This window comes from Guillardia theta, assembly GCF_000315625.1.
Source record: "Guillardia theta CCMP2712 unplaced genomic scaffold GUITHscaffold_151, whole genome shotgun sequence".
In the NCBI taxonomy this organism is placed as follows: Eukaryota; class Cryptophyceae; order Pyrenomonadales; family Geminigeraceae; genus Guillardia; species Guillardia theta.
In genome coordinates this window covers 16326-31958 of record NW_005434523.1, presented here as the reverse complement: position 1 = coordinate 31958, position 15633 = coordinate 16326, and the positions used below count along the sequence as shown (strand labels likewise).

General features: G+C 51.1%; 3 protein-coding genes across 3 annotated transcripts; 1 reads left to right on the top strand and 2 right to left on the bottom strand.

Moving 5' to 3' along the window:
• Positions 1-1495: 1495 nt before the first annotated feature.
• Positions 1496-4202, bottom strand: GUITHDRAFT_147355 (hypothetical protein; the record flags this gene model as incomplete). The annotated part of the gene is made up of 13 exons (XM_005821149.1): positions 1496-1561; positions 1941-2033; positions 2191-2250; positions 2481-2514; positions 2574-2641; positions 2768-3050; positions 3355-3436; positions 3506-3594; positions 3691-3785; positions 3922-3963; positions 4011-4074; positions 4125-4166; positions 4192-4202. 13 exons carry the CDS (start codon positions 4200-4202, stop codon positions 1496-1498), a joined length of 1029 nt encoding a protein of 342 aa, XP_005821206.1.
• A 2577-nt stretch (positions 4203-6779) lies between these two features.
• On the bottom strand, positions 6780-11044 carry GUITHDRAFT_119574 (hypothetical protein; the record flags this gene model as incomplete). Its single annotated transcript, XM_005821148.1, has 2 exons — positions 6780-10816; positions 11032-11044. The coding sequence occupies 2 exons, from the start codon at positions 11042-11044 to the stop codon at positions 6780-6782; spliced, it is 4050 nt and encodes a 1349-aa protein (XP_005821205.1).
• A 135-nt stretch (positions 11045-11179) lies between these two features.
• GUITHDRAFT_119573 (hypothetical protein) lies at positions 11180-11848 on the top strand (the record flags this gene model as incomplete). Its single annotated transcript, XM_005821147.1, has 1 exon — positions 11180-11848. The coding sequence occupies one exon, from the start codon at positions 11180-11182 to the stop codon at positions 11846-11848; it is 669 nt and encodes a 222-aa protein (XP_005821204.1).
• Between the last annotated feature and the right edge of the window lie 3785 nt (positions 11849-15633).

Genomic DNA, 15633 nt, shown 5'->3' with positions numbered 1-15633 from the left:
TATTCATTCTACTGCTCCTCCATCACCCCCACTTCTCTCCTCCTCCTTCTCCTCCTCCTCCTCCTCCTACAACTACTCTCCTCCACTCTCCTCCTCCTCCTCCATCTCCTCCTCCTCCTCCATCTCCTCCTCTTCCATCTCCTCCTCCTCCTCATACTCTTCATACTCCTCCTGCCGCCTTCTCCTTGTCATTGTTTTCAAGATCGTCATCTCCTGAAAACCTACCACGACCATCAGTTCTTTCTGACATCGAGCTGTTTGCAGGGGGATTAAAGTTTGCTCGGGATTACGATTTGCTTCCTTGTATGATGGAGAGATGGTAGCGGGGGGTTTCGATTCTCCACTACAACACAAGATCTCCTGCACCAGGTGTCGGGAAAGTCTCCTGATGTCGTTCGAAGAGTATTTGCAACACGTCGAAGACTGCAAACCGAGAGAGAAAGAGAAGAGAGAGATTTTAGAAGACAAGAAAGAAGATGGATCGGAAGCTAAGAAGAGTGATGAAAATCATGTGTCGAGGGTTTTGTACAGAGATGTCAAGAAGGAGGACAAAGCAGAAGAGCACACGGACAAGTGGGAGGAGAACAGGAGGAGGGAGGAGGAGGAAGAGAAGAAGAAGGGAGAGGAGGAAGAGAGGGAGGGAGGGAAGGGGATAGGGAAGGATCAACCTGCTGAACTAGAAAGCTGGACGGCGATCAGCGAGCATCCGTTTGCAATCACGGTTCGATCTCGTTGCTGTTCTGACATGTATGACGAGGATGATGGTACAGTGCGGACAGCTTGACGCTCTGCCGAATGAAATCGAGAGTGTTGAGGTTAGATATCAGCAGTGTTTGCAGATGAAGTTGATTTTGATGTTTTCTGCGCTCCCCCATGTTTTTGGTGTAGAGGATGTTTGCTCACTTGAGGTGACATGTAGAGATTTTGTGTTGTCCTGTTTGTTTTTGCCGTGTCAGATGCTAGCACACATGTTATGGTGTTGGAAGTTTGTTCTTCTCTTCTCACTGGCCGAGCATCTACAGGACCTCATCGAACTTGGAGGAGAGGTGCTGAAGCAAACTTGTCTCGCCCTAGGACTCAAGTGTGGGGGAACAATACAAGAGGTGAGAAGGAGGAGGAGAAGGAGGAGGAGGAGGAGGGAAGAAGGAGGCGCAGGAAGAGCAGATTCAGAAGCAGCAGCAGGAAGTAGTGATGGTGTTGACAATGATACATCAAGTTGATTTTCTTTTGTCAGCGAGCAGAGAGACTGTTTTCCATAAAGCACAAGCCGAGGAACGAGTGGGATCGGCGGATTCTTGGAGGGAGCGGAGCGGGAGGAGGAGGAAGAGCAGCGAAGAGGAAGAAGATACAGGAATGAAAGGCTGCAACAATCAGAAACATTCATTCCTCCTCCTCCTCCACATCCTCCTCCTCTTCCTCCTGTTCCTCATGCTCTTCCTCCTACCAATCATCATCCGCCTACCCCGTGTCTTTTCCATCACTTCATGTTGTTCTTCTATCCAAACACAACGTTGCTTCCGGCTTTCTCGATCCGAATTGGTCCAGGCGTTCTACTGCAGATCTGAAAGAAAGAAATCGTCAAATGATGAATCACAACCTCCTTCTCCATCACAATCAAAGCCAACTTTCATCGTCGTCTTGTTGTCATCGTCATCATCTCCATCATCATCACCATCACCACCACCACCACCACCACCACACCACCACCACCATCTCTATCTGGTCATCATCATCATCATCATCATCATCATCATCAGCAGCAGCAGCAGCATCGTCGTCGTCATCATCATCATCATCATCAGCAGCAGCAGCAGCAGCATCGTCATCATCATCGTCATCGTCGTCATCAGCATCAGCATCAGCATCATCAGCATCAGAATCAGCATCAGCAGCAGTAAATTCTAAAATTTTCAAACAGAATTTCATCACAATAATCTCACTTGTCCTGTTGGTAGCATGAGGACTCCAGCCCAGTCTCCGTAGACGGTTCGGCCTATGCTGACGCGATGGATGTTGGCGTTCAAATTTTTAGTCTGAAAGGAGGAGAGAGAAAGAAGTGGGAGGGTAAGCGAGGAGGAGGAGGAGGAGGAGGAGGAGGAGGAGGAGGAGGAGGAGGAGAACAAGACAGGGGAGGGGATCAGAGGAGGTTGGGGAAGGGGGACAACGTCAGATTGTTATCCGCATCTTGACATTTTCTGTACCATGGGGATTGTGCGCGTCGAACTTGAGAAAGTTGAATCCACATAACTTCTGTGAAAGAATAACGTGAGGAATGAGAATGCAAGTTACAAGTTGCAGGAGAAGAGGCAGGGAGAAGGTAGAACACAAGGAGAACTGAAGGATGAGGAAGAAAACGAAGAGGGAGAAAGAAAGATACGTTTCTACTGCACTTACTTCATGCTCGAGTTGAAGTTTTGATTCGTCACTTGTTTGTATCCGTTAGAGGAAGAAGGAAGTAGAGGTTGAGGGTGAAAAATCACCTGAATGCCATGAATGCCATGCTGAAATATTCGCCTGTTGATTTGCAAAAGCAAACTTTCATCACAATCCTATCTCAACTGATTTCTTCTCACCATCGAAGGGTTCCTATCTTGTGAATGTTCACTTCGGACGAGATTGTCTTTGCTCTGTACAAGAAGATCTTCAAATTGTCGCCTTATCGCATGAATATCATTACAGGAGAAGGAGCTTGTGATGCTGCTCTCGATTGGACCAGAGTCAGATCCTAACGCAAACACTTCAACAAGCAATCAAAACCAGGCAAAACCTGATCGACCTGCACGCTTGCAAGGAGTTTTCCTCCTCCCTTTCCATCCTCAATGCACGCCAAAAGCTCCCTGGCCAATGTCTGCTGTGGGTCGTCCAAAATTTGAACCTCGACATTGACAAGATCCTTCTTTGATTTGACGATGATAGATATTCTTTCAGGATCCACCGACGGCAGCAAGTTTTCTATTTCTTCCTTGATCTGTCTGCTCAAATTTTCGTTGTTTGTGAATTCTTCGTCTAACAAAGTGATTTTCATTCGGATCAACGAGCGCGAGTCTGGGCTGGTGCAGAAGTGTCAGGACAACTCACAACGTGTGTTTCTTGTCGAAAACAGATTGAAATTACAAAACGTTCCATTGCACTTGTGTTTCTTACTCGCACAATTCATGTTGAGTTGTGAAAAACAAAATCAATTTCATTCAATTCGCAATGTGTGCAGTGGAGTGCTGAGATGCGTCATAGGACAAATGTCTCACAACAAGGATAAAGAAGAATGTAAAAGGACAAGATGGGGAAAACAAACGCAATGTCGACGAGGTAGAAACATTCACCATGACGCAAACACACTCAACACTACTCAACAACCTTTGAGGACTTGGTATACTCTTCGGCGATTGGCTTCTTCGGAGATTATCATACTGATTGTGACTTCTCACCTTCATATCCTCTGTTTGGAAAAAGATTCAGTACACGAACATCTAAAACAGCAGCAACGGCGCGCGAGTCTCATTCGTACCGGGTACTTCCTCCGCGTTCCCATCGTCGAGGGAAAGTAGCGGAAGCTGGTTCTCATACGCCTTCACCACGTCTCTCTCAACATTGTATCTGAACATCATATCTCAACGGAGAGAAACAAGTTTCTCATCAATACACCTGTGGCTCCCGTAGAACAACCAATGATCGCTGGGAGGCCTTGCTGACCTGGACGTTAAAGCTGAAGTTTGAGATGAAAAACTCCTCCTCGGGCTTTTAGAAGCTCTCATCAAGAACGATCCATCCTTTCGTGATCTTTCCATCTACAAATTACAACATTCACATTGATATTCTCCCTCCCTCCCTCCCTCCCTCCCTCCCTCCCTCCCTCCCTCCCTCCCTCCCTCCCTCCCTCCCTCCCTCCCTCCCGCCTGCCCCAGCTTGTGTTCATCGACATACATTCGGTGTCGCGACATTCTTCGAGTCATGCATCTGAATGATCTAAAGGAACAGAATCATAACAAGCTCTCCATCCATACAGCACTTACCCCTTGGACAACCGGCTCCCCACTGTCATATGGTTGCAACAAGGGCAGTTGTCGTTCCATTTCTCTGTCAGTTCATCAATTCTCTAAACATCAACGTGGTTTTGTCGACAACACCTTAGAATTCTTTCTTCGTTTGCCAGAGTTGTCATCTTGAACCTGCAAAAACAAGTCCTCAGCTCACGAGGCCTTCATGATTCAGCTTCAACAGCATAGAAAATAAGAAGGTGTGGGGAGCGAAGGCTTGGTGCCGCTTGCTCAGTTGACCTCCTCTCATCTCTCTTGCTTCACTTCTCCGTGCAAAGAGACAGTCGCTCCATCGTCCATCCTGTCATTCTCTCTCCAACATCCTTCACTCCATATTCTTCTTAGAACCACCTTGCATCTCTACACGATCTCATCATCCTAGAACCACCTTGCATCTCTACACGATATCATCGTCCGTCACAACCAGGAGAGTTATGCCTCTCTTCGGGCCCCTTTTGATCTCACTGTCTTCCTCCATCCTCATTCATCTTCAAACCTGTGCGCGCTCTTGATCTCGCTTGTCCAATCTCATCAACACAACATCCTCACTCATATTTTGATGCTCGACTCTGCTGTTTGTATCTTGTCTCTTCACATGGACTTTCTGTTCCTCTTCTTCTCTCTCCTCCTCCTCTCCCTCTTCCTTGTGCTCGTTCCTGGCCCCATGAGCATTTTACTTTCTCCCTCTCTCCCTCTTCCCGCATTTACCAAATCCTTCGACAGCATCTACGGTCAAACATCCTGCTTTGTACTACCCCTACCTTTGACAAAGTACCCCTACCCCCAATTCAAATAACATTTCCAGTCCATCACCTACCAATTCGTAGATAAAGGTACGGGTGATCGAGTGGAACACAACATAGTCACCCCTACATCATCAGACCCCACCCCACGGATTCCATCAAGTTGAAATTGGCGTCGGATATATTCCCCCACCCACATTGCCCCTCCATTGCCCACCTTTTCCAAAGACTACCCTACCCCTTAAATATCAAGAAAGTTTTCCTTCATGCACCCGTGTCTTCATAACCCTACCCCCTCTCCATCACATTCATGATGTCAGGTCGGGCATACCTCTACTACCTACCTTGATAACGCAACAAAGACGTCGTACCCTACTCCTTCGGCTTCTTTCCACCCCTCCCTTCCGCCCCCACCCCACCTCATCCCTTTCATTGAAATTAACTTGAACAGGTTGGACCCCTACCCCCCCAAATGACTAGATTATGTACCCTTTGCTCACGAATGAATTGACTGTACCCACCCCTACTACTAGTCAAGCATCAGTAAAATAAAAAAACAAGTCTTGCCAAGTTCCCGGGCCAGGCCGGGCCCGGACTTGCCGGTTCTCTTATAGTAACTCAGGCTGGTATCGGAAGGCCTTTACAAGTTATTACTCAACCGTAACGGTATCGGTCGGTCAAGCACCAGAGCCCGGCGACTCTCAGCTATTCTTGAGACTCTCAGCTATTCTTGAGACTCTCAGCTATTCTTGAGACTCTCAGCTATTCTTGAGACTCTCAGCTATTCTTGAGACTCTCAGCTATTCTTGAGACTCTCAGCTATTCTTGAGACTCTCAGCTATTCTTGAGACTCTCAGCTATTCTTGAGACTCTCAGCTATTCTTGAGGCTCTCAGCTATTCTTGAGACTCTCAGCTATTCTTGAGACTCTCAGCTATTCTTGAGACTCTCAGCTATTCTTGAGACTCAGCTCAGCTATTCTTGAGACTCTCAGCTATTCTTGAGACGGAGCACAGAGCCTTAAACTTGTACTAGTCCGAAGTCACGCAGATATCACATCGACCTTAGATATTACTGGCAGGCTGAGAGCCCCCTAAACTGGAATGACCAGAGGAAGCATCCTCGGGGCGGACCTTACCCCTGGTTGTCTGTATATAAGCATGGGGTCCTGTCTTCTATCTCTCTCTCTCTCTCTCTCTTCCTCTCTCTCTTAATCTCTCTTCTCTCTCTTTCTTTCACTTCTCATTCTCTCTCTCTTCTCACTCTCCTTTCTCGCTATCTCTTAAACTTTTTCCCTTTATTCTATCCTTCCCGGTCTCTGTTATCTTCCTATCCCTTACTCTACTTTATAAATACTCTTATCTCAGAAGTCAATCAACTACCTGCTCTTACTTCGCTACTGTGACTGCATACAATCCATCATCTTGCCGCGTCCCCTCTCCCTTGTAGCCCGGCCGCTCTCAGCTCTTGACTTCACCGTTCACTTCTCCTCGGGAACTTCAGAGGACTCCTCACGAGGACCTGTTTGTTCCTTGTGTAGTTCCCTGGCATCGTCTGGCTCACACTGCCTCTCCTTGCTCTTCCTCTCACGAAAACTTTCCAAATGCGAAGAATTGTAAAAGATGGGCTGAAGGCGTTCCAACTGATGAGGAAGATAATATATCTGCTGCATTCCCTGGTACTTTTTTCTCCTACCCTTGCTCACACACCTGTACTCCATCCATTTTTCCTTGTCTCTTTTCCTGTCTTTGCGCTGTCTCTTTTCCTGTCCCCTCCGTCTCTTCCTTTCTCCTGCTCTGCCTTGCCCTTTCCCGATTCCTTTCCCATCTCCTCTCCTCTCCTCCCTCCCCCTCCCTTTCTTCTCCTTCTCGCTTCACATCGTGTGTTCACATATCCATGAGTTCATTTCAACAACTGGAAGCTTCCTCGCTCATGGCGAGGTCAAAGAGGCAAACTACAGGAGCTACAGCTTGCCGGATCATGTCAACATATCACCTCTTCAGTCAAGTTCTGCTCTGAACAGGTGGTGTAGTGTACTGTACGAGATAGGCGATCGCCTGAGATTCGTACACCGGCGCCATCTCCACATCCGCTGACTTGGCGACTTTCTTATGAGCAAAAAGTTTGTAAGCCAGCAGGCCGAGCCCAGCAGCTCCGACGATGCCGCCGATCACGCCGCCGACGATGGCGCCGACGTTGACCCCAGGTGCTGGTGTTGAGGATGTGAAGCTTGCCGAAGAGGCTGCTGAGCTTGCTGGTCCTGTAAGAATCGAGAGCTTGCGCGGATCCGTCTTCCAGACAAACAGCCTCGTGCTGGAGGACAGCAGAGCAGTGTGCTGTCCGTTGGAGTACCCGCCAGCGACCGTGTCATTGAGGAACAGGTCTACGGATGTAGGCGAGGAGGTTGAAACTATCAGCAAGAGCGGACTGCTCCAGACCGAGTCGAGGACGGACGGCCTGCTGCTGATGGAGTAGGAGTAAGTAGCGCCATCCGATACCACCATGCTCTGCTGATGGACCGCCTGATCCCCCAGCATGTGACCGAAAGAGTCCAGCACGAAGACAGGTGAGCCTGGCTCGAAGGGGTCAGCTGAGCTCCCGTTGATGGCGTTGGAGCTGTTGTGGGAAGGAGACAGGATGGAGCTGTCGGAGACAGGATCGAAGCCGTCCATCCTGTCCTGGAAATAGAGCGGATCAGCTGAGAACCTCCAAGGTTGGTAGGCAGCTGGGTAGTTGAGGCTCGGCCTTATGAGCCTCCCAGTGAACTTGTCAGAGAGGTCAACCTGCAGGAAGGTCTGCTGGATCAAGGTGCGGTATGAGTACGAAGGGCCTGCGACTGACTGTCCTCGGGCCTCGTTCTCAATGAAGCGGTTGAGAGTGAGCTCTAGAGTCGGCTCGCTCGTCACCCTGCTACCTCCCGAGAGCACGTGAACCCCTGACAAGGTGATGACCCCAGCTACGTTCATGTCGTACACGGGCAGAGCTGAGAAGCCTGATGCACCCGGCAGGCTTGACTTGAAGGAGAAGAGCCAGGAGAAGAAGGCGTTGGGGATGTTGTAGGTCGTGTTGCTCACGTGCGCCGCCGCTGCTGTTCCTCTCAGCCCCCGATCAGACGCCTTGACGATGCCTGAGGCGGGCTGTCGGATCAAGATGATCTCCTCGTCGAGCTCTGCCCAGACATTCTGATAGCTCGAGAGCTGCTGGATGGAGCTGGGAAGGGTGATGGGGCCGACCTGAGAGATGTATCTCAAGTGCTGGTCACGTCGGAGCAAAGGGGTCACGGACGCGACTTGAGGAGAGGCAGCGGATAGCGGCGCCGTCCATTCCACAAGCGCGTCCAGCGCATGAGAAGCAGCGGAGGTGCCTCGCTGAGCGCGCTTGACCTGGATGACGTTGCCGTTGAGGTTTTCTATGGTCATGACCTCTTGGTCGATGGTGAAGCTATCCCCCACTCTGAACCCGGACGCGTCAAAGAGAGTCATCGTGTTGACCTCGGAGTTGATAGCGAGAGCAAGCTTTGACCTGGCGTAGCTCGTCTTTGACACCGGGAGGAGCTGGAAGGTATTGTATACATCATTGAACAAAGATTGCCCTCCATTGTACCTGCCAGCAGTGAATTTCATGCGAATTTCATTTTCGGTGGCTGAAATGATTTGACCTGTCCCGCCTTGGAATGACCACGAGAAGAGCACGATGTCTCCTGGGGAGAGAGCAGTACCGTTGATCACATCGAAGCGTTCGTACTTGTAGAGAACTGCTGTGTCTTTCTGAAAATTGAATATCAACTGTGCAATCCAAGAGCGAGGTAAAGTGTAGACTGTGACATGCAGGGTGTAGTCTTCTACTTGCTCTACTTGGAAGCACCCATAACTAGGCGTGCTCTTGTCAGCAATCCAAACAAAGTCTCCAGGTGCATAGAAATCAGAGACCACGGTCTGCAGGTGGATGGTGAAGACAGCCAGAGGATCTTGGACCAATTCACCAGCTGTGAGGTTCCAAGCAGAGCTCAAAACTCTCAGGCCTTCTGTCTTAACTACGTATGAAGGAGGAGTATACTGATTTATGTTGGAGCATGATGGAGTAGCACCTGAGACATAGAGGCTCTCAACGGTCATCTGACTTGACCCTTCGTTGATAGCTGTCACGGTGTAAACTGCACTGCCATCCGACACTATGTCGCCGACAGCGAAGCTAGATACGCTCGTCATGGTCAAATCTGACCCACTCTTGGACGTGCAGTAAGGAGGACTCAAGTAAGCCGGTTGAGCAATGGTCTGGACAACAGCTCCTTTTGATACTGATGTTGCCTGCGACCTGCCCGCAAAGTTTGGGATCAATCCTCGAAGTACACTCCCACCAGACTCATACTCTATCACTTCAACAAAACCTTCATTGTTTTGTGCTGGGAACGCCAACAGCATGTCTCCAGCTTGCAGATCTGTAGAGTTGGAGAAGACAGGGTTTGTATCTGTCGCCGTCATCGCCTGTTCGAGAATGCGCGGACTGGATAAGTAAATTATTGGGCCTCCTTTGTAGGTGTACTGTGCTCTGGTCCCAAACTGTGCTCTTGCAACAGTCAGATTCTGATAAAGATAATCTGATACTCTAGCTGTCCCAGTACTCAAGACCAACATCACTTCTGCCGAGATAAAATTGGAGCCTCTTAATCCCATCACATAATCTCCAGGTTGAAAGCCGGACGATGACGTGTTCTTCACCGGGTCCATCACATATAGAATGGTATCAGTTTCATCATTTCTAATGTCACTCAGGAGATTCATGGAGGATCTGTTGATGGAAGGTATTATGCTGCTGGTAAACGATACAACGCTTGCCGAGCCTTGCACAACCGTCACCAGCACCTGCTTGGGATACGCGGCAGCTGAGGTCGACTCTTGACCTCGCTGGACGGTCAGGGTGTCGCCTGAGACAGCTGTGACCGCCATGGTCTCGCTCAGCACCTGGATGGAGGCGCCCGGGTAGAAGAAACTCCCGTCAGACACGGACAAAGTCGTCTGACTCGCGCTGACGGCCTCCAGCAGCACGATAGGATACTGCTGGGAAGGACGGACGTAGCCCACCGGCTTGAAGGCGGCATGGCTGCTCGCACGCGTCCCTTCCTGAGCCCGCAGGACGGTCATGGACGAGGCGTCGACGCTGGTGATGTACATGACCTCATGCTCGACCTGGATGTATCTGTCCGAGTTGAACCCTGATGCTTCCGATACTTGAATGGTCGTCGCGTCGCTTGCGACGTCTTGCAGCAGCACCGAGCCGGGGTTGAAAGTGCGGACCACGGTTCCTAGAGCGAAGGAGGAGGCGACGCTGGTGTTCAATGCTCCTCGGGTGACCGACAGCGTGTTCTGCTGCTGGCTGACCGCGTTCACAAGCATGACCTCGTCAGCCAGTCGGATGTAATCTCCCACCTTGAACCCTCCTGCTGATACAACCCCCAGCAGAGCTGAGCTGGAGGCCTGCAGAAGTCTGCGACCTGACTGATCTTTAAGAGAGATGAGCGTGGTCACAGGGAAGTTGCTGAACGAGCCGTAGATTGCATTGATGAAGCCAGGTCGGAACATGTAGCTGACCTCCGTCACCTCTCCGGCATAGTTCCGGACAGCGTTCTGGTTGTAGGACAGGTCGCCCGGCCAGTGCAGAGGGCCAGGCTGAAGGGCGTCAGAGCTGTAGCCAGCTGAGAAGTACAGGAGAACCTCCGCGCAGGGATACGCCTGCCCAGAGTCCGAGGGGAACTCAAGTCGGAGCGGGTTAGGCGAGCTGGGAGAGAACCCGAAGCCCTGGTTGAGCAGGACTGGCTGCTGGGCCCGAGCATCCCATCCGATCACAGCGAGCGCTTCGTCTGGCACCACGGTAGAGAGAGAAGCGTCGAGTACCGTCGAGAGGTAGGAGGGACAGTTGTCAGGCCCGCATGCATGCGACGAACATGGGAAGCTACTGCAACCGCCGCACTGCGATGACGTCGAGCAGGAAGGGAGCGGGTTCAGCTCTGCTCGCGAGTACGAGCTCGCGCACTGCTTGGAGCCTGGGCAAAGTGACTTGACGACAAACGATCCGCTGCTGCACGTCGGCTGGACTTTGGTACTTCCCTGATTGGCTTCGGGGAGAGAAATGTTTCGAATGAGCTCCACCCTGGACGCAACCAGCCCGTTCCTCGGGAAGGCACCAACTATGGGAGGAGGGCAGGTAGGTAGCAGACCCGACGGCGAGACTATGCTGATGCTCGGAGGTTTGAGGTACCCTGATCCTGCATTGACACCAGCAGTCCTTCCTGCAGGTTGACCTCTCTGACAAGTTCACTGGGAGGCTCATAAGGCCGAGCCTCAACTACCCAGCTGCCTACCAACCTTGGAGGTTCTCAGCTGATCCGCTCTATTTCCAGGACAGGATGGACGGCTTCGATCCTGCCTCCGACAGCTCCATCCTGTCTCCTTCCCACAACAGCTCCAACGCCATCAACGGGAGCTCAGCTGACCCCTTCGAGCCAGGCTCACCTGTCTTCGTGCTGGACTCTTTCGGTCACATGCTGGGGGATCAGGCGGTCCATCAGCAGAGCATGGTGGTATCGGATGGCGCTACTTACTCCTACTCCATCAGCAGCAGGCCGTCCGTCCTCGACTCGGTCTGGAGCAGTCCGCTCTTGCTGATAGTTTCAACCTCCTCGCCTACATCCGTAGACCTGTTCCTCAATGACACGGTCGCTGGCGGGTACTCCAACGGACAGCACACTGCTCTGCTGTCCTCCAGCACGAGGCTGTTTGTCTGGAAGACGGATCCGCGCAAGCTCTCGGTGCTTGCAGGACCAGCAAGCTCAGCAGCCTCTTCGGCAAGCTTCACATCCTCAACACCAGCACCTGGGGTCAACGTCGGCGCCATCGTCGGCGGCGTGATCGGCGGCATCGTCGGAGCTGCTGGGCTCGGCCTGCTGGCTTACAAACTTTTCGCTCAGAAGAAAGTCGCCAAGTCAGCGGATGTGGAGATGGCGCCGGTGTACGAATCTCAGGCGATCGCCTATCTCGTACAGTACACTACACCACCTGTTCAGAGCAGAACTTGACTGAAGAGGTGATATGTTGACATGATCCGGCAAGCTGTAGCTCCTGTAGTTTGCCTCTTTGACCTCGCCATGAGCGAGGAAGCTTCCAGTTGTTGAAATGAAAATATGGATATGTGAGCTGTTGTATACACAACACAGAGATTGTCAACGACACGAGTAAAGTAAGGATGAAGAAGATAGAGAAGCAGAAGATAGAAGTCTCTCAGTTTACTGGGAGGTAAACTACGCACAACCACCACACTCATGCAAGTGGGGGAAATTCAGGAGCCGGCCGCTGAGGAAGCGTCCGCCTAAATAGAGAATATCAAGCAGAGTATCCGACGAGTATCCGTGTGTTTCCGGATCCTCATGGATACAACATCGCTCCATCTGCGCTTGACAACTTAGTTCCAACTTGTCCTTCGCTCTTACCATGAGGAGAGGAACGACAGGATTTAAAGTTCCACTTCAGACAAGTCGGATGAGTCGAGGGCGATGGAGGGTAAAGCTTGAAGAGCTTCACGTTCTTCGAATTGACGGATGAGGTCGCGAAGACCTGATTTCTGCTGCAATTCACGAGCAGGAAGCCAATTGATCTCGCTGACTTGATCATAGCCTGTCCACTTAACAAGGTACTGAATACCTCGACCGCGACGACGTTTGCTGAGAATGCTCTCGATCTCGTACTCCAAGCCATCTCTGGTGTCCAGAGGTTCGGGTGGTCGCTGGGGATCTTGATAGGCAGGATCGCGCTCTGTATGCGGACGAAGCCACTTGATGTTGATGACGGTGTTTCTGATCGATGCGAAGCGAGGAAAGACGTCGAGACGAACGGTGTTGTCTGAAACAAATTCCAGGATGCGGAAGGCACCAACGAAGCGAGGGTTGAGCTTCGAGGCGGCGTCGGGGATGTTGAGGTTGGCGGTTGAGAGCCAAACCAGATCTCCGACTTGATAGCGGCAGGGACGGGACGGCTGGCACCGACGGGACGGCGAACAGCTGAGTCGAGGTGAGTCTCCAGGATGGGGAGGTACCTTTCCCAGTCGGCTCGAGGATACTGCGTGGTGTAGATACGCAGAGCTTCGAGGACGACGGAGTTCATACGCTCGGGTCGACCGTTGCTTTAAGGCATAAAAGGCGACGAATGCTTCACGTGAACGTTGAGCATCTTGAAGAGCGCGTTCCAGAATCTGGACGAAAAGATAGCAGCGTTGTCGTTGATAAGGACTTGAGAAAGGCCTTGGGATCGAAACACGGTTTCGATGAATTTTTGAGCAGCTTGTTCGGAGGTGATCGATTTCCTGCAGAGGGAGTCCAGTCAGCAAGTCGAGACTGACGACTTCGAAGCGTGTCGAGGGAACGGCCTGGGAATGAGGTTTACCCATGGGTCGTTGGCGATAAGATTTCCCTTGAAGACAATGCTGGCATGACAGGATGTAAAGCTCGGTATCTTTCCGAAGCTGGGGCCAATAGACGGTTGCTGCTAGCTGAAGGTAGGTTGCTGCTAGCTGAAGGTAGGTTGCTGCTAGCTGAAGGTAGGTTGCTGCTAGCTGAAGGTAGGTTGCTGCTAGCTGAAGGTAGGTTCTTGAAAACCCGAGGTGGGACTGAAGGTCGTGGGCGTCCAAGAGAACTTCTCGACGCAATGCTTGCGGAATGCACAGGCGAATGCGGCGCAACGAATCTGTATAAAACAGAAGCTCATCATCCAGATGAAAAGATGTTACAGAAGACTTGGCGCGGAGACGTTGGATAAGAGGCAACGAATCTGTATAAAACAGAAGCTCATCATCCAGATGAAAAGATGTTACAGAAGACTTGGCGCGGAGACGTTGGATAAGAGGCAACGAATCTGTATAAAACAGAAGCTCATCATCCAGATGAAAAGATGTTACAGAAGACTTGGCGCGGAGACGTTGGATAAGAGGCAACGAATCTGTATAAAACAGAAGCTCATCATCCAGAAGAAAAGATGTTACAGAAGACTTGGCGCGGAGACGTTGGATAAGAGGCAACGAATCTGTATAAAACAGAAGCTCATCATCCAGATGAAAAGATGTTACAGAAGACTTGGCGCGGAGACGTTGGATAAGAGGCAACGAATCTGTATAAAACAGAAGCTCATCATCCAGAAGAAAAGATGTTACAGAAGACTTGGCGCGGAGACGTTGGATAAGAGGACGACAAAAGTCGCACGTCTCGCAGGCGGCTTGAATCTGGTCGGACAAAGGCTGCAAGGCGCTGACGGTGAAGGCGAGCAAGAAGCCGTCCTCTTGGCGAGAGAGTTGCTCGTGATGAGGAGCGACTGCAGTCCAGAGGGGAGCTTCATCTTGACGGCTGAGAGCGTCGGGGACGACGTTCTGAGAACCTTTGACGTAACAGTACTCGGTGATTGCAAACTCGCTGAGCGTTTGGAGCCAGCGAATCAATCTGCTGCTGATCTCTTTCTGTGTCTGGAAATACGTGAGAGCTTGATGATCAGTAAAGACCTTGAATGGAGTCACTTGAAGAAAAGAATGGTATCCTTGATTGCGAGTAACTCTCGTTCGGTCGCGTGGTAGCGTTGTTCGGTCGGAGTTGACTTGCGGCTGTAGAAGCTTGCGGGGCGTTAGGAGGCTGCTGTAAGAGTACACCTCCAATGCCAACGTTGGATAGCTTGCTTGAGGCTGTCGAACGCGCTTTGACTGCAGTCCACTGAAACTAAGCGCCCTTGCGGAGAAGGTCAGTCAGAGGGGCTGCAAGAAACATCTTGACTTGTTTAGTAGTCGTCGGTAGCGGCCACGCGGAGATAGCCGCTGTCTTGGAATGTTGCGTCGTCACGCCGTCGGCGGAGACGCGGTGGCCTAAGAATTGAACACTAGTACGGAAGAATTGAGCTTTCTCTTTCTTGAGAAAAACCTGATGCTCGCGACAGCGTGTTAGCACGGCTCGAACATGATCGGCGTGGGCTTCCCAGGTCGAATACGTAGCGATGACGATGTCGTCGATATATGCGAACATATGGGGCAGATCATGAAGGACCTGCTGGATGAATCCTTGGAATATGCTGCTTGCAGTGATGAATCCAAAGGGTAAGCTAGCTGATTCCTCAGCTGAATAGATATCAGCATTCGCATTGCGCCACTGGCGAGGACATGACGGGGTCGGATGAAAAATTTTCCGAGCTTGGCAGACGTACCGATGTTGCAGGGGAGGCGGTTGCTCTCTGAGTTGCCTCCTCTGATCGCAGAATACTTCGCAAGGGAGTATCCCTCCCCTGTAAGCCAGTTTGAGTCAAAGCAGCTGCAGCCGCTCGCTCCATTCGACTTCTTCCTCAGAACTCTCTTCAGCAATTTCTGTTTGAAATGCTCCTGAAGAGATTGTCAACGACACGAGTAAAGTAAGGATGAAGAAGATAGAGAAGCAGAAGATAGAAGTCTCCAGTGGGGCGGGCCGCCCCCCCGGGCCCGGCGGCCAAGGGCCCGCGGCCGGGGACCGCCGGCCCCACCTTCCCTGCGGCTGAGGCAAGCTGGGACCGGGGTGTTGAGTAAAACGAGTCTTGCGCCATGAAAGGTTGCCGATGTGTCATGATGAAGCTGATGATGGAGATGAAGATGGAGATGATGATGTAGAAGACACGCAGAAAATGGAGATTTGATTCTGATTGAGATTGAGATGTTGGAATGATGATGATGATGATGATGATGATGACGACGACGACGACGACGATGATGATGGAGGTGATGGAGATGATGGAGATGGAGATGAAGATGATAATGGAGACGATGATGATGGAGATGATGGAGATGATGATGATGATGATGATGATG